This window comes from Onychomys torridus, chromosome 9 (genome assembly GCF_903995425.1).
Source record: "Onychomys torridus chromosome 9, mOncTor1.1, whole genome shotgun sequence".
NCBI lineage: Eukaryota > Metazoa > Chordata > Mammalia > Rodentia > Cricetidae > Onychomys > Onychomys torridus.
The window spans coordinates 4,372,271-4,391,118 of record NC_050451.1 but is presented as its reverse complement, the minus strand read 5'-3'; the positions used below and the strand labels follow the sequence as shown (position 1 = coordinate 4,391,118).

General features: G+C 46.2%; 1 protein-coding gene across 1 annotated transcript in view; it reads right to left on the bottom strand.

Annotated features, from left to right (window-relative positions):
• Positions 1 to 12,377: 12,377 nt before the first annotated feature.
• Rft1 (RFT1 homolog) overlaps positions 12,378 to 18,848 on the bottom strand; it is a 39,115-nt gene continuing 32,644 nt past the window's right edge. The window contains 3 exon segments of the mRNA XM_036199666.1: positions 12,378 to 13,397; positions 15,889 to 16,079; positions 16,521 to 16,770. Coding sequence (XP_036055559.1) covers positions 15,912 to 16,079; positions 16,521 to 16,770 — 418 coding nt within the window. The 3' untranslated portion in view covers positions 12,378 to 13,397; positions 15,889 to 15,911.

The window sequence follows — 18,848 nt, the reverse complement described above, 5'->3', positions numbered from 1 at the left end:
ACTAATTTTTAAAATGTATTTATTTTTATCTTATGTGTATGAGTGTCCATCTGCAGCTATGTATGTGTGTGCCTGCTACCCTTGGAGGTCAGAAGGGATCATCAGACTCTTGGAACTGGAGTTACACCTGGTTATGAGCCACCCAGTGTAGGTGCTGGGCACCAAGCCAGGGTCCTCTGGAAGATCAGTAAGTACTCTTAGCTACTGAGCCATATTGTCAGTCACTTTATTTCCTTTTCTATAAAGAGTCTGTTGTGGCCTTTGCCCTTGTTTTTCCTATATTTTTATCTAACTGATTTTTGGGCCTTTATATATCCTGGATATCACTCCTTTGTTATATGTGTTATATGTGTTATATGTGTGGGTTGAGACACCTTTGGGGATTGAACAGCCCTTTTGTAGGGGTCACCTAAAACCATTGAAAGACAGATACTTACATTATGATTCATAACAGTAACACATTACAGTTATGAAGTAGCAACAAAAATAATTGTATGGTTGGGGGTCACCATAACATGAGGAACTGTATTAAAGCATCACAGCATTAGGAAGGTTGAGAACCACTGCCTTAAGGACTTGGTTCGCCAAGTCTGGGACTTGTCTATGTGTGAGCTAGCACTATTTTGTGACTGGGACCTTGGACCTAGAGCTTCCAGCCTAAACCTTTATGAGTTCCCTATGATTGACCTCAGCCTCCTTTGACTGGGTATAGAGAAGAATCCCCTGCAGTATGGAACTCAGCAATGAGCTCAGAGCCTAGCCACGAAGGACAGTAGAGATGCATAGCAAGCTAGGCATGATGGTGCACGCCTTTAGTCCCAGCACCCAGTAGGCAAAGGCAGGTGGGTCTCTGAGTTTGAAGCCTGCCTGGTCTAAATAGTAAGTTCCAGGACAGCCAAGGCTACACAGAGAAACCCTGGCTTGAAAACCTGAGAGAGAGAGACAGAGAGAGACAGACAGAGAGACAGAGAGAGAAGGAGGAGGAGGAGGAGGAGGAGGAGGAGGAGGAGGAGGAGGAGGAGGTGATGTGGGGCAGCAGTAACGAAGAACAGCTTTGTCTGCAATAAGCCAGGTACAGGTGGCCCTGGGAAGCTGCCTCAACCTGGTAATCAGGTAGCAATGGTTTAGCACATTTAATAGAAGGCAGCTATATGGTAGTTTCAGAAAAGCATGGACCTCCCTGTCAGGTCTAGCCTGCTTTCAGATCTGTCTTAGGTAGGTCTTGGACTCACTAGAAAGAGTGACTTGGGATGGACACAAAGCCTGCCCCTGCCCTCTACAATGATGGTCAGAGGCTCTTGCTCTGTGTTGCAGACATGACACATTTGTGGTCCTGTGAGGCTGTTGCTCAATTAGGCGGCAGCATCCTTTGGTCAGAGGCAGGTCTGTGACCGTAACTGTATCTCTTAGTTAGACTTACACTTCTGCTCCATCTTTCTTTCTTCTGAGCCTTAGTTCCTTCACTTTGGGGTCCAGCAGACAGGACAGGAGTAGGACAGGAAGGTGAGGGGTTCCTAGAAGAGCACTATCTCTAGAACAGTCGAGGTCCACAGCACCAGTTGGGCTTAGATATGCTGGGAAGAGCTTACAGAATTTGGTCAGAGTTCTAGATTTTGAAAAGAACATAAAAACCCATACTACCAAAAAAAAAAAAAAAGGCAAAGGAAAAAATAAGGAAATTAATTATAGCTTAAGGGCTAAATATGGTGACCCATGCCTGTAATTCTATCATTCAAAAGGCTTAAGACCAGAAGTAGAGTCCAGTTGGTCTTCATGGTGCCAACACAGCTCTGCCTGATGAGTGAGACCCTGTTTATACACACACGCATGCACACACCAAACAAACAAAAACTCTAGTACATACCTGTAATCCTGGCACTCAGGAAATTGAGGAGGAAGTTTTGCCAAGAGCTGTAGACCAGCCTCTGGTTTATATATAGCAAGAATCAATCCTGTTAGGGCTACATACTGAAATCATGTTTTAACAAATCAAAATCCGGCTTAAGGAAAAAACAAAGGATTGTAACCAAGAGGAAATAGCAGCCCACCTTCGGGTTAGCAGAGAACAATATTCACATCCAATAGCTTTTAACATGTAAGCACGGAATGTCAATTCACCCCGTATCGTGACAGGGAAAGGTTGAAGGGGGCATGTGTGGAAGTGGCTATCAGAGATCCTTTCACAAAAGAAAGCCTGGGTTCCAAAAGTGAAAAAGCAAGAAATGACAACAGAGGAAGACATGGCCAAGAGAACCGAAAGCAGCAGGGTGACAGGGTGCTGAACAGGATCTGCTGTTTTTGTACTACCATCCTTGGTTTTCCCTTTTAAACTTTTATTATTTTGATTAAAAAAAAAAGTTAAAAATCAGAGCAGGTAGGATTTGGATAGACAACGTGCTGAGGCTTGAGAAACTGAATTGACTGTCCAAAGCCATGGAGAGGAGAAGGGCAGAGCTGGGATCCAGATCCATACCTGAGGTCTCAGCTAGGAGCAGCTCTACACACAGGCCAGGCATCCATGCCCTGTAAACACTACAGATATGAGGTTAAAGTCAATGGGCTATACCCTAGGTCTCTGGCCAGGGAAATGAGCCCTGTGAGAAGGTCCACTCCAAAGCCACTTGCTCATGGAAGCCACCTTGCCCCAAGAAAGGAGCAGATAGAGACCCTGCCTCAGCTATTCTGTTTATTTTGTTTCCAGGTAACTCCCCCCTCCCCAGTTCCTCATCCAGTATCACATCCTTTGAGGAGAGCACTGGGTTACTAATGATTTTATTGACACCCAAAGGATTTGCTTATAGAGAAGGAATACACCTTTAGTGGCTGAGCCTATCTCTGCATCCTTCTGGGGCTGAGAAAGCAATGAGTCTACAAACCTACACCTTGGCTGTTGACTTTTGTTCAGTAAGAAACACCAAATTCCATTGTTCCTACAGGATTTCCTCATTCTGCAGTAGGAGAGACTACCAATTGGCTGGCCTAAAGATAGGCTACCTGATGTCCTACTTAATAGTAAGATTGCCTGGTATTGTGTAATCCCTCCTCAGACATGGAAGCCAAGAGAAAGGAGCCATCTACCGCCTGATCTATAGGTCTTATGGCCTGAGTTCCATGCAGGCTTATCAAAAACTTAGTCTCAGCAGGCTCCCTTGCATCCCCTGCACCTTGAGGGTGAAGCTGGAATAGAGGAATGGTGACATTTATTCCAAGAGTTTAAAGGCAGAAAAATGCCTAAATTGGCTGGTTTCTTAGAGGTCTCTGTAGCAGATATCTTCACAGCAACTCAGAACTTTGCTCACAGGGAGAAAGAGCAATAATATGCCACACAGCAGAGACCCATGGCAGAGGGCCAGGCAAGGCACCCAAAGAGGGAAAAAAAGGAGCCACAGAATGGATGTGAGGTCCTTCAGTATCTACAAGGCACTGACTTCCCTAAGCAACTTAGTGTCTATAATTTACTCTCAAGAAATATGTGACATAGGTTGCTGAAGAGGTGGTTAAAATGCTTGTCACTCAAGTATGGGGACTGGAGTTTAGATCCCTAGGGCCCATATGAAAGCTTGTGGGTGTGGTGGCCCTTTGTAATCCCAGCATTTGGAAGACTGAGACAGGGAGTCCCCAGGGCAAGCTGGCTAGCTAGTAGCTGAATGGAATCTGCAAGCTCCAGGTTCAGTGTGAGACATCAATAAATAAAGTGAAAGGCAATTGAGGGAAGATATCTCAGGTCAACTTCTGGCCTCCACATACATATATACATTCACCAACATATACAAACACATCCATATACATGTGAACACACATATATTCATGCATTCATAGACACATACAAGAATAAGTTATATACATCATGGCAGGAGACAATATCACTTATCAGAAAACATAACACATAGACATATTCCAATTCCATGGTGTGTGCTACATTGTAGATCTAGCACTCCCGCTTGAGTGTGGCTGTACCCAGGCTCTGGTTTGGCACGCACAGGCCTACTAGCTCTCAACATCCCATCACTAAGAGACTGTTTCACCCTGATCTTCCCCTGGGCCTCTACAGTTATTTTATTTTTTTGAGACAGTATCTTCACTCTGTGGCCCAGGCTATAATCAAACTTCCTGTACACTTCCCAAGTGTTGGGGTTACAAGTGTGTGTCACACACCTGGTTTTGCAATGGTCTTGGGACAATAATAAGCAAACATTGGAGCCCTACATAGAAGTTGGACCTCACTAATTAGAATATGTTCCAGACACCAAATGTCAACCACTTCACACCTCGCCAAAGATCAGTTTCAGGACCAGTCTTGTCTGGTGTTCCCTCCTAGCTATGAATCCTAATGGGGACAGAACTAATGTCTCTTCCAAGGAAGACATTAGCAGTCACACACCACACTCATGACAGCACAGTCATCATAAGTCCTTTTTTTGTTGTTTGTTTTTTTGTTGTTTGTTTTTCAAGAGAGGGTTTCTCCATGTACTTTTGGTGCCTATCTTGGATCTCGCTCTGTAGACCAGGCTGGCCTTGAACTCACAGAGATCCCCTGGTTCTGCCTCCCGAGTGCCATCATACGTTCTATAGCAGTGGTTCTCAATCTTCCTAATGCTGTGACCCTTTAATACAGTTCCTCATGCTGTGGTGACCCCAACCATAAAATTATTTTTGTTGCTACTTCACAACTGTAATCTTGCTACTGTCGTCAATTGTAATGTAGATATCTGTGTTTTCCGATGGTCTCAGGCTGAAAACCACGGCCCTAGAAGGAGCTAGCTGGTTAAGCTGAACCTTTACCCACTGCAGGGAAAAGCAATAAAGAGAAGTAGAGCTTGCAGGGGTTAAACTTGAGAGGACACCTCAGGAGACAATGGTTGGCTTGAATCTTTTGTTTTGTTTTTAAAGATTATTTATATATTAGATACACAATGTTCTGCCTGCATGTACGCCTACTTACCAGAAGAGGGCACCAGATCTTATTATAGATGGTTGTGAGCCACCATATGGTTGCTTGGGAATTGAACTTAGGACCTGTTAGAACAGCACCCAACAGCTAGTGCTCTTAACCTCTGAGCCATCTCTCCAGCCCTTGTTTTGTCTTTTAAGGTTAAAAAAAAAAAAGAATAAAAAATTAAACATGGGGAAGGAGGGAGAACTGGGTTGGTATGTAAAATGAAAAAAATTTTAATAAATAAATATTTTTTAATAATTAAAAAATTAAACATATTTCTGGACCAGTCTATGATGGATGGGTTCAAAGTAAAGACCCTGACAACTGCTAGTTGCCAACCAAGGCTGTATACAATAGTGTCTATTTGGGTTGCCATGGGCAAGAGGAAGTATGTGCCACAGCCACACACCTTACAGCGCCACTCACAGCAGCTGGCATCCCTGAACAAAGCCACATTCTCTCCTGTCACCAGACACCTCCTTTTTCTGTCTGGCTTAATCTAAGGCTACAGGAAAGCCTAACCAACCAGCAGAGGCAGTTTCTGAAGTTGCAGAGAATCACTCCACAACCTTTTGGAGCATCCTTTTTGTCCTCAGGAGAGGCCCAGGCTGTGGATGAGAGGCACATCTGCTGGCCGCTAAGGCCTTCCCTGGTAGCCATGGCTTCAATCCTCAAGCCTGGTTAACAGCATTTCCTCAGACTCTCACCTGAATGCCTAGCCCTAGGCCTCTGTCCTCACCCTTCAAAGAATCTGCAGGACCTCTGGACTAGCTGGTCCAAAAGGGTTTCATGTGCCCTTCATAGCATGTCTTCAAAGAAAACAAAAGAAATATTTCCACTGAGAAAAAAACCTTAATTACATGTAGGCCCTTTTGTGGATTGGGCTGAGGTAGAAAGTGGAGGCAGAAGAGGTAAGGATAACATCCCCAGAGACTCTTCTCTGCAGCTCTGTGGGCAGATTTATAATTCCACTCACTGAACTCCACCAGGCTAGAGGTTGGTGCCCCTGCCAGGGTAACCCACAGGTTTTCATTTAGTCTTGCCACCCCATAGGGGCAGGTGCTATCATGCCCATTTTAGATGAGTAAACTGAGGCTTGGAGAATTGAGTGCCTAGCTCACACAGAGCATGACAGGATGAAGGGGAGCAGGAATCTGGGATGTGTCTTGAGCACTTTGCTAGAGGTCTCGACACCTGCCTTTCTAAATTCAGGGGAGAAAGAAGTCAGATACAGGAAGAAAGGAGGGGAACATGATGGGGGTAGAGAGGTCAGGAGGTGAGAACACAGGGCCATTGCAAGGTTCCAGTGAGGCAGGGACCAGGGAAAGGGTGTGATTTGGGGGCCTTAGGGGACACTCTAAGAACCAGTTCAAGCAGAACTCAAGAAGGGGATGGGAACCTGTGTTCACCAACAAACAAAAATGTGTGTGTGTGTGTGTGTGTGTGTGTGTGTGAAGCACTGGGGAGATGGCTCAATTGACAAATGAGTGAGATTACCAGCACCCAAGTAAAAGACAGATATGTCATGCACGTTTGTAAACTTGGAACTCGAGGGGGAGTGAGGAGCCAGAGAGAGGCAAAGACAGGCAGATCTTCGGAGCTCACTAGCCAGCCAGTCTAGCCAACTGATGAGCTCTTGATTCAGTAAGAGACCCTACCCCAAAAAATAAGGGGGAGAGTGATACACCTGAAATTGACCTCTGGCACATACACAGTGTCTTAGTTAAGGTTTCTATTGCTGTGAAGAGACACCATGACCATGGCAATTTTTGTAAAGGGGAGTATTTAATTGGGTAGCTTACAGGTTCAAAGGTTTAGTCCATGCACATCATGGAGGGAAGCACGGCACACAGGCAGACATGGTACTGGAGAGGGAGCTGAGAGTTCTACATCCAGATCAGCAGTCAGCAGGAAGACAGAAACAACCCTGGGCCTGGCTTGAGCCTCTGAAACCCTAAATTAGCCCACCGCCCAGGGACACACTTCTTCCACCAAGGCCACACCTCCTAATAAATAGTGCCACTCCCTGTGAGCCTATGGGGGCCATTTTCATTCAGACCACCCCACAGCATATGTGCACAAACACATATACTATATGTACATACACATACATTTTAAGAAATCATTTATTTCATTTTCTGTTTTGACAACTTAACTGTTAAGCTTTAACTTAGCCAAAAGCTGCTAAGTATGTATGTCCCAGGTTCTCTGTCCTTCCTTAACTCACTCACAGCAGAATTTCAAGTTGGCTGTACAGAGAGATACTGGGGAAGAAGAGCAAAGCCAGAAAGAGTGGCAGCAGGGTGTCGGAGATCTTAACTCTGCCCCTTTCCATCTGTGTGGCCATTTTTCCACGCCTGGGTTTCCTCACCTGTCACATATGCACAATATGTTTTACAGTTGACAAATAAAGAAAATATGTTCAGAGTCAATGAGCTAGAGAATGGCTGCCAGGGCAATATAACCAAATGCATGAATGCAACTGAGTGCCCTGAGAAAATCACACTCACATACATGTACACACCATACACACATGCATGTACATGTGTGTGCACACACACAGAGACACACACACAGGGAGGGAGGGAGGGAGAGGGAGAGGGAGAGGGAGAGGGAGAGGGAGAGGGAGAGGGAGAAGGAGAGGAGAGAGAGAGAGAGAGAGAGAGAGAGAGAGAGAGAGAGAGTGAGAGAAAGAGAGAAATGCCTGGTGGGTACTTGAAAATACAGACGAGAGCATACGCCAATTTCTCTGTTGATGATGTACACAGAAGAAACAAGAAGATGGCACCCTCTAGTGGCCTTCCATCCAGTGCCAGGCCTTCTGTAGGAAGAGCCAAAAGGAGGCAGAGGCAAGCACAACCCATGTATTTGGGCATTGTGCCCATGAGCCCTGCTAGCAGCCAGAGCACCACATGATTTCACTCAGTTACAAAAGAAGCAAACTTAAGTGGCTCTGCCCTTCAATTGCCCCCCACAGCCTGACATCTGCACACCTGTATGAACACACTCTTGTCTTTAGAGAGATGCCTCTTAGGGGTATCAGAAGCCACATGGGGAAAAGAGCAATCTTCAGCTCTAATTTGAGAACATAAAGATGTACCATGCTAATCTGCCTTTTTATAGAATTATGTCAGCACACCAGGGAAACAAGGGAGACTCTGTTAGTAACACTGCTAGTCTAGTCAGAATGTGTACAGAGGAAAACATTGCTGCTTGCCTTCTGGCTACAATGTCTTATTATCTGGGGTCTTTGTGATGTCTCCTGTGGAACCCAAGGCAGGCTCCATTGGGAAGGAGGGCAGACAATGTTCTGAGGCTGGTGAGGCTAGTAGACCTTTACCTACGAAAGACTGATGTTCCAGGGTCACCAGCTTCCTTCTGTGGGTTGTGCCTAACTCCCCTGAGAACCGAATGCCCCTCTCAGAGGACCTCTGGCAACCTTGTTCACTCTAGAGTCACCATTCACAATGCCCTCTTCCTCCTGGGTCTCTGTAGCCCAGGCTGGCCTTCTGTCTCAGCCTCCTGAGCTGGGACTTAGGCTCATGCCATCACACCTGCTTTTTCATGATTTTCAACAGGAGGTTCACAAAAATGAGGAGTGAGTGAGCTAGGAAGAAGTTACCCACCAGGGCAGGAGAGAGCCATGCACTATTAGTTCCAAATAGTTAGAAAGAGTGTCAGGCTCTCCCAGACAAGAACTAGAAACATGTTTTCAGTTGTCACCTCCCAATGTGACTAAAGCAGTCATGTCTTAATTAGTCAATGTTCACTGACAAGCACTCATGGAGAGAGTACCCAATTCCATCCCCAGGCCCAGGCCTCTGACAAAACCGTGCAGTTGAGATACAGAATAAGAGGCTAGTAGGAAGGCCCAAGGCTGTGGAATTTTCAGCTTCCTTCCCCACTGAGCACAGTGAAGACAGGTGGCTTCTGCCTAAAGCATCTGTGAAGCCAGAGGAACACTGTGTGAGTAACAAGAGCTTCAGAACCTTAGGGCACTGGAGGGAAGGGCAGAATGTAACAAGGATGCTGTTCTGTGGCAGGACCTCATGGAGCACCAGAGGCTGTAAGGCAACCCTAGATGAACCATGCTCTACCCACAAGCACCAGATGCCAGAGTGACACATCTACTGACTCATGACCCATAACCTATAGCAGTTGCCTCTAATGGGCCAGCTCCCTTTTCCTTCAGAGGTTTTGTGCTTGGAAGCAAAAAGAAATGATGGAAAGCTAGAGGCAACAAGTGGTGAACATGATTTGGCTCCACAATGGAGAAACATGGCCACTACCTCGTTTAAAAAAAAAAAAGCAAAAAACCCTCCTTTTTTAGTTAGACAAAAAGGGGGAAATGTGGGCTATTCCTTTATACTGTGTTTAAAGAAGCTGACGACTGGCCTACAGCTAGGCAGGATAAAGGTAGGAGGGTAAACCAGACCAAGAGGACACTGGGAAAAGGGGAGGAGTCTCAGGGTCACGAGGAGACACAGAGAAGGAAGAGGAACGTGCCTTGCCGAAAGAAGCTGAGCTGGACGTTTCCAAAAGTGAGTGTGTCGGAGCCTGGAAGAGGTGGACCATTTCGTCACACTCACTGTACTGGCAGGAAGCTGTTAGGGAAAGACCCAAGTCCTGCCATCTCACCCGAAGCACTTTCCACTGAAGTCTCACCTCCCAACAAGGTGGAGAAAGTTAGCAGGCAAAGAGTGGGCTGCATGTTGGGACAAGAACAATCAACAACTCCTGTCACTTTGTCTGAAGGACCAAGAAGAAACATTTATAACGCTTTCTTCACGAAGCCCCTAGCGGAGTCTAAACTACATTAAGAGCCCGTTTTCTCTATTTGCTCTGAAGTATCCAGACAGTAATGGCTAGAAACAATTGACTCTCAGCAAAGGGACTGATAGGTAATGCCAAGGTAAATGGGAGCTGTCTGATAATGTAATGAGTCCCTACTCTTCCAAAATTCCTCAATAAAACACCTTTTCTGCTACCCTTAGAAGCAAATCAACAAGTGTAATGTTTATATTAGTGGCTATTTTTACATTGTTACTTACTATGGAGATGTGTACATACATGTGAGGGTCAGAGAACAACCTTGTGGTGTTGGGTTCTCTTCTTCCAACTTTTATGGGAACTCCAGGGATCAAATTCAGGTCATGCTTTCATGGCAAGCACATTTACCTGCCAAGCTATGTTGCCAGCCAAAAGTCGCATTCAGGAACAAAATTCTTGCTCAGTTGCTTTTTCTCAGTCCTGATTTGCCTTTAGGAGATTTCTATAGGTCCAGGATAACTGTGCCTCAGTTCTTTGCTCCAAATCTGATCTTTGCTAGTAACTCCCAGAGCTCTCCTTCAGGGCTGCTGAGAATTTCACATGGGTGGCAACCTGAGCCAGCAGGTCAGCTCCCAAGGGCTCTCAAGACTAAATTGCAAGAAGTTCTCCTCACAAGCAAGTACCCTGTAGCCCCCTGCACTCAGCAACAAGGGCCACTGGCTCACCTCCTGCCCTGCCCTTCCTGTCCTGTCCTCCACTGAAAGTGGACGCTGAGGGCTGCCCCTATTCTTCTCTTCTCTGGCCCCGCCACAGGCAAAGCCTGTTTTCACTTGTGGCTCTTCCGAAACTGAGCCAGAGACCACAATCTCCCTGACTCTCTGCTGGAACTGAACCCCATTCAGCCAAGAGGCCACAGTGCAGCATGCAACGCCTGTCTCCATAGAGTCCACCTTTCACCTGGCTGCTCCTTCGGGTTCTGGAAACTGCCAGTTTTGCCTTCCAACACCAGGGCAAGAGTCTCTGATGGGGATTGTGAATGTGAATCAGTTGCTGAGTCCACTCAGCCTTCAAGCTCAGTGAAAGCAAATTCTAGCACACCAATGAGGAGGATGTGAGGGTGAACAGGCCGCTCCAGGTTCCCTAAACATACTTGGCCTACTCCACCCTGATTCATCCTAATCTGACTAAGAATGGCTGCTTAACATAAACATGGCTTTTTAAATCAAGATAAAGACCAAGCTAAATGGAGAAGAGAGGAAGTAAGTATTATATATAAAGAGGATGGGGGCTATTTAAGGAGGACTCAAACTGAAGCCGTTTTGAATAAATCTTCCATCTTGAATAGGGGCCAAATAAAGTAAGTTCCCAAGACCTCCCCAGACCCCCGCCTCCCGGGTAACGGACATCACTGGCACCCTGGTTGGCAAGCTGAGATGTGAAGGGTGGGCAAGCTCTCCCGCCAACACTTGAGTGAACCAATGAGCACAGGAGAAGTGTACCACAGAACAATGTTCCTAGCAAAGTCCCTAATGTTTGGATCTTGACTGGTGGGGGAGATATAACTGTAACTTGGCACAGATGTTTATGCTTATTCTGCTTAAATACTTGCTGAAATGAACATCTGGGGATGCAGTCAGCTCCCGAGTCTGTAGTATTGTCCCTGACCAGAGAGCTTGTGCCCTGCTGCCGGTAATAAGATCTTGCTTTGTGTAACCTCTTGTGTGGACTTGGGTTGTTTGGGAGCCTTGGACCCACAGCAGTCTTAAGAAAGAGATAGGAGGTGAGTACCATCTGTGATGAGGATAGGAGAAGGGTACAACAGAGATGAGTACCACATAGGAGAGGGAACTGCCAAGATAGTGTGATGGCTAATCTTGGTTGTCCACTTGACTGGATCTAGAATGAACTGAAACTCAAACTGCTGGACACTCCTGAGAGTGATTTTCTCGATCAGATTATGAAGCGGGGGAGGACACACCTTCAAGGCGGGTGGCACCTGCTGGTGGCAGCCCGGACAAGGAGGACACGGAGGAAGAACGCTTTTTTGCCTCCACTCTCTCTGGCAAGTTCACCTGCCCTCCTGCTGGCGCATTCCTTTGCTGACATTAGAACCAGCTTCTTTGGCCATCCATGGAAGTGAAGAACAACAGCATTCCAGGAGTCCTCCAGGCCTCCAGCACCAGATTAGGACTACGGGGACATCAAGTCTCGGGCTCAGCAACAACCTGATTCTCAGCCTCAGTGTGAGACTATTGGACTACCCAGACCACACTATATAAGTCACGCTAATAAATCCTCTTTAGATATTCATTCTGTCTGGCCTGTTCCTTTGGAGAACCCTGACTATGCAGGTGGAGAAAGAAAAACATCAAAGACCCCCAGATCCTGTGGTCCAAAATCACAGAAGTCTCCTGGTAGTTGTTCCTACCAAAGTTAGGAGTCAGTCCCCAACACAGGTAGCAATGATCCAATGAGGAATACAAATAGTTTGCATACTCAAGATATTTGCCTTGCTGGGAGGAGGTGGCACATGCCTTTGATCCCAGCACTCAGGAGGCAGAAGTAGACAGACCTCTGTGATTTCAAGGCCAGCCTGGTATACAGAGTGAGATCCAGGACAGGCACCAAAATTACACAGAGAAACCCTGTCTCAAAAAAAAGAAAAAAAAAAGAATGTGAAAAATATTTATTCTGTTTTAAACCATGAGATTCACATGAAATAGCATCACTCATTCACATATGATTAGGCAGGGGGCAGAAGGGAAGGGTGGAAAGTCACAGAACAGAAGCCAGGAGTCTCTGTGACAGGAGCACTAGGTAGCACAGCAGTGCTCCTCACTGAGTGAGCCCAGGCCAAGTCTGAAGTGACCAATACTTGTATGTGGCCAGAGGAGCACACAAGGCCATGAGTCATTCTCACCACCAGAGTCATCCTCCTTTTATAAAGCAGAGTAGCTTTGAGACGTTTCCATGGAGAAGCCTCAGCTCACTTTAAGCAGGAAAGCTAAAGGAGTGAGACTCCTCAAAATCCTTCTTGGGTAAAGTGAGGCAGCCCGCCCACTGTGGATGCAATCCAGTGTAAGTGTTGGAGGCTATGGCTGTTTGCACTGGGCTTCAGAGAGCTGACCAAGAGGTTGCAAACTGTGGAGGGCCTGGTCCAAAATGCTGGCAGCGGAGAAGGCAGGTATTGGCAATGAGAAAGTGCATGGTGACTTCTAGAAACAAGAAGGTGGGGCATGGGAAGGAGCCCTGAGCTGCTGTCCAGCTGGCCGTCTTTTAACAGAATGGGCTGTCACAGGAGCATTTGGTGGACAGTATGGGGAGAGGCAAACTGAGAGAAGGAGCCTGTAGCCATCTGCAAAGCCTCTCTCTACCTGGGTGTAAGGATCTTGTGGTCCTGCTCCCATAGACACGGAAGTCACAGGCTGCAGAAAACAGATACTGTGGGTGTGGACATGACCAGTCCTGGCCTGCAATGAAGGAGGCTGGACTGAGCTTGGCAGCATCATAGTCATGTGGGCTTGCTGAAAAGCTCATCCCTGAGCTCTTCCCCCAAACAGATTCTGAAGGTGTAGAGTAGAGCCCAGGAACCTCCATTCCTGAAGATCCTGCAATCCAGAAGACTCCGAGGAAGGTGGTCCAAGGACCACATTTTAAGTTTGGGATTAAGTGGGCATTCGGTGACAGGGTTCTAGGGAAGAGGGAGGAAAGTCAGTAAAGAAAAAGAGCCTGTGAGCTCTGATGGCCCATTCCTGTGTGCTCAAAAGGACAGCAAGAGGACATAGGAGTAAGAGAGTTGCTTTCTGTGTTCTCTAGGCTACCCCACGGAACTTCTCATTTTTCCAAGCTAGCTTTACCCAGCCTTTCAAAAACACAATTGAAGCTACACTTTTAGAAGGCCTCTAGATTTAGAAGGCCTCTAGATGCCCAGGACACCTTACATTTAGATACTGTCCCTGAATACATGCAGAAGCCACTGGCCCTATACCCTACCCCAGCTACTCAGGAAGAGGATCACAAGTTTGTTCGTTTGTTTTTGAGACAGGGTTTCTCTGTTTAGCCCTGGCTATCCTGGAACTCACCCTGTAGACCAGGCTGTCCTTGAATTCACAAAGATCCACCTGCTTCTGCCTCCTGAACGCTGGGATTAAAGGTGTGTCAGACCACCACCACCCAGCTGAGGATCACGAGTTTATAAAGCCAATCTAAGCAACTTAATAAGGCCTTGTTTCAAAATAAAACTCTTATAAAGGGTTGGAGGTGTAGCTCAGGGTTACAGCATGTGCACAGCTCTCCAGTATCACCAAAGAACAAAAACCATGTGTCTTACTGTACTACTGACTCTTGACGTTTGGGCCTCTTGGTATTAGCTCCAAGCAAATGGTTTTAAATGATGCACTTGGGGCTGGCAATATGGCTCAGCAAATTGAAACACTTGCCACACAAGCCTGACAACCTGAATTCAATTCCTGGATCTCACAATGGAACGAGAAAAGCAACTCCTAAGAGTTGTCCTGATTCCCATCAGCATCAGGGCACACGACTGTCACACTTGCACACATATACATACAATTAAAACAAAGATAAATGTATGATTTCTGTTGTTGTTTGCTTGCCTTTTCATTTTGAGACAGAGTCTCACTCTGTAGATCAGGCTGGCCTCGAATTCACCAGACATCCACCTGCCTCTGCCTCCTAAGTGGGAGTACTGGGATTAAGGATGTGTGCTACCTCTCCTGGCCCAATGCATGCTCTTTAATGCACAGTACTAGTTGCCCTTGCTGGCCCTCTAGAGGCAAATATGGAAGATCTGTGGATATTGTGCCAGAGGATTATTAAATATTGATAGTCAAGATAAAGTTTGTGCATACAGTACCAAAGGGCAAGCATATCAAAAAGGGAATTAAAAGGGAAAAAGAAAACTATTTTATAACCCAGAGAAAGGCCTGATGATCTCACCTGCAAGAGCAGTGTGCAGGATGCAGGAGGCCTGGCTTAGGAGGTAGCCAGGAGACCCACACCTCTGGGCCTGCCACTCTTACTCTGGGCTGGAATACAGTTGTACTGACCAGTACTGGAAAAAAATGGGTCAGTTAAGAAGGTTTGACTCTGGCCGTGCAGTGGTGGTGCACTCCTTTAATCTCAGCACTCGGGAGGCAGAAGCAGGTAGATTTCTGTGAGTTCGAGGCCAGCCTGGTCTACAAAGCAAGTTCCAGGACAGGCTCCAAAAGCTACACAGAGAAACCCTGTCTCGGGAAAAAAACAAAAACAACAAAAAAAGAGAGGTTTGAGTCTGATTCTTGCCATATCAATTTGTCCTTTTTTATTTTAAGGATAAAAAGGTATCTATGTAATTGTGGTTATCACCTGTGTGACTTCCATGGCAAAATTAAAGAAAGCTGGATGTCAGCACCCCTTAAAGGATAAAGAAGCTCATTCTTGACACCAAAGCTGCCCTCTTTCAAGTGGCTAGATCTAAAGCTGTCAACAGTTTCCATACACTTTACAATTAGAAAATCCTGAGTCCTATTCTGGAACATGATCTGCTCTGGGAGGCACAGCACGACCATAGCAAACATCCTCCCCAACTCCTGCTGGGAATGTGATCTGCATCTCTTGTTTTATCATTGTGAGGGCTGGGAATATGGTATAGTTCAGTAGTAGACAGCTTGCTTAGCATGAATGAGGCCTTGGGTTCCATCCCTAGGACTGTAAACATTATTTCAAATATTTCAAAAATATTTCTCACTGAGTAGGGTTTTTCTTCTCTAAATACTAAAACCACACCACCGACACAGGGAAAGCCACAGTTCTTAGGCCACACTTTGTTCCTGTTTGGTGTATAAGTTCAGGGGCTCCTTACTTCTTTTATAGAATCTTGTGTGGAGGTCAATGGCTACATTGCTTTTTCTTGGCCAAATGATGATTAATTATTAACATCTAAGACAGAGTGTGTTAGAAGATGTAACTTCAAAGGTCAATCCCATGCAGAAGGAATTAATTCATTAACAAAATGGGCTTTTGTTCTTCACGTAAAGGGACATTCCTCCTTTGGTTGGAAGACTTGGACTGGGTGGTATCTCCTCTGCCATCTCACTTCCAGGGCGACCCTCATTCCACAGCAGGACTTTTACAGAGCAACACATGTTGTCTAAGAACCACTCCATGGGGAGTCCACGTACCAAGTGTCAAAGCATCATCAAAGTCATATCATTTTGTCACTGAGTCTGGATCTACTCAACTGAGTCCTGAGAAAGTGGATCAGCTTGGTCTCTGTGAAGAATGCTGTCCCAAGGGTCACTCCTAAGCAGATGGTCCCCACAGCAATGTGTGCCAACCTAGCAGGCCAGCCCTGCTCACAGCAGAGGAATGCCTGGAAGAGAAAATAATGTCACTGCCAGACAAATCAGGGAAAAGTTACTGTCCAGCTTCTTCTTTTTTCAGGTTTATTTTAAGCAGACAAACACATGTGCATATGTGCACTGTGTGTGTGCCTCATTCCTTTTGAGAGACCAGGAAAGGCATCAGATCCCCTTGAACTGGAGTTACAGGTGGTTGTGAGCCACCATATGGGTGCTGGGAACTGAACCTGGGTGCTCAGGATGAACAGTAAACGCTCTTATTCACTGAGCTGCTGTGTCTCCAGCCCTACCATCCGGCTTCTAAGTCAGATCAAAGGCACAGTGGTGAGACTAGAGGTTGAGTACTGCCCTACAGGTCTGGAGAAGCTGGAGGAGACAAACACGTGATCAACCCGTTCAGGCTGGGTGGGAGAGGGAAGTCCAGAGGGAAGACCACTGATAGCCTGCCTTACCTCTGAAACACTAGTAATCCCACCACTGAGGGCGAACACCCCGAGGAGAGCTGGTGACAGGTGCAGGCCAGCCAGGGGCCTGTGGGGGCTCCTCTGGAAGTAGTGATGGATGAAGTACAGGCTCTGTGCGATCCGAATGCCCATGTTAAAGCAGTTGGCCAAGATGAAGCCCACACTGCCACACCAGCTGGTCAGGAGGTAGGATAAGACCAAAAACGAGGAGGACAGTGCCAGCATGGTGAAGTTGTACCTGGGAGACAAGCCAAGTGGGGAAGTAAGTATCCTGTCCCAAGACAAGAATAGTACACAAGAACGGTGGCCATATCAACTCACAGAAAGATCTGAGTCCACATCACTCCAAATGAACTCCCATAATCCAATGTCTTATGTGTTGTGGGCAGGGATGGTTGGTTCAGTTCTTGTGCCAGTTAAACCCAGGGCCTTACATACACCAGGCACGTTCCTTTTCTTTAGACATGGGGTATCACTTTGTAGCCCAGGCTGACTTTGAACTTCCTGGGTACGAGGATTATAGACCTGAACAAGCTCAGTCCTTGGCTATTTTTTGTTGTTTTGTTTTGAGACAGAGTGTTCCTATGTAGTCTAGGCTTACCTCTAACTTACTGTGTAGCTCAGGCTGGCTGGCCTTCAGGAATGTCAATCTGACTCTGTGTGTCTGTATGGCCTTCAAGAATCTTAATCTCTGATTCTCTCTGTCTGTTTGTCCTTCAGGAAACTCAATCTGACTCTCTCTATGTGTCTGTCTGTCCTCCAGGAATCTCAAACTGATTCTCTGTCTCTGTCTGTCCTTCAGGAATCTCAATCTGACTCTGTCTGTCTGTCCTTCAGGAATCTCAATCTCTGATTCTCTCTGTCTCCGTCTGTCTGTCTGTCTGTCCTTCAGGAATTTCAATGTCTCACTCTCTCTCTCTCTCTGTCTGTGTGTGTTTCTCTGGGGTGCTCAGGATCAAACCCCGGGCTTTGCATCAAGCATTCTTTTTTGTTTGTTTGTCTTTTGTTTTTGTTTTTGGAGACAGGGTTTCTCTGTGTTGTAGCTCTGACTACAACTGGAACTTGCTTTGTAGACCATGCTGGCCTCGAAATCACAGAGATCTACCTCCTCTGCCTCCTGAGTGCTGAGATTTAAGGTGTGTGCCACTACCACCCTGCTAAGCAAGCATTCTTTACTGAGCAACATCTGCAACCCTCGGGCCTTAAACTCATAATCTTCCTGCCTCAGCCTCCCAAGAGATAAGGTTACAAGGTGTGTGCTTCCATGATTAGCCATAACCCATGAATACTACATAGTTAACATGGAAATATGCTTTTTTCTTGACCACTCAACAAAACACATACAATTCAAGATACTTAATACTTTTTTTTTTTTTAGACAGGGTTTCTCTATGTAGCTTTGCACCTTTCCTGGAACTCACTTTGGAGACCAGGCTGGCCTCGAACTCACAAAGATCAGCCTGCTTCTGCCACCCGAGTGCTGGGATTAAAGGCGTGCACCACCACTTCCCAGCCTGATACTTATACTTCTAAGGATAATAATTTATTAGGTGATATTTCGTAAAAATTCTTTTTGGCTGAAATCCCCCAAGGAATGTGACCTGAGTAATAATGCCAACTCTGTAAAGGACTGTAGAGGTGCTAGGGGCATTTGCAAGCAATTACTATGCATGACTCCTATCCCATGAAGCTTAAATTTGTTCAATAGAGAAATGAACCAGCACAGAGAACCCCTCCAAGGACTAGGAACACCCCACCTTGCTACTGGCTGATTGCTTCAGTACTTCACCCTGCTTCCCTTGGGAAATGATCCACCCCACCCGGGCAGTAGACCTCACTCAAAGCAAGTGATAGGCCTCCAGAATGAATTGTGAGCAGTGAGAAAGCCTGGACACTCCCTGATGTCTTCCCCTCTTGCACAAAAAAAGGAGAAATGAAAGAAGAATAAGGAAGAGAAGGAGAGAACATGAGACATGCCTGGGACCAGAAGTCAGGTAGCTGTTAGCCAGCCAGATATAGAGATAGCAAGAAAGTAAAAAATGGTAAAAAGCCCCGAGACAAAATGTAGATGAAGAGAAACAGGTTAAGTTATAAGAGCTAGCAAGAAAAGAGCTAAGCTAAGGCTGAGCATTCAAAACTAATAAGAAGTCTCTGTGTCATGATTTGAGAGCTGGCTGGTGCCCCAAAAGAACAAGCCGGGTACAACTAAGGAATGCTGAGAGCAGGAGAAATAGTCTTCCTAAGGAAGAGCACTCCATTGGTCCTCCAATACCAAACGGTCATCCCTGAAACATACACACAGGTAACATACAGACT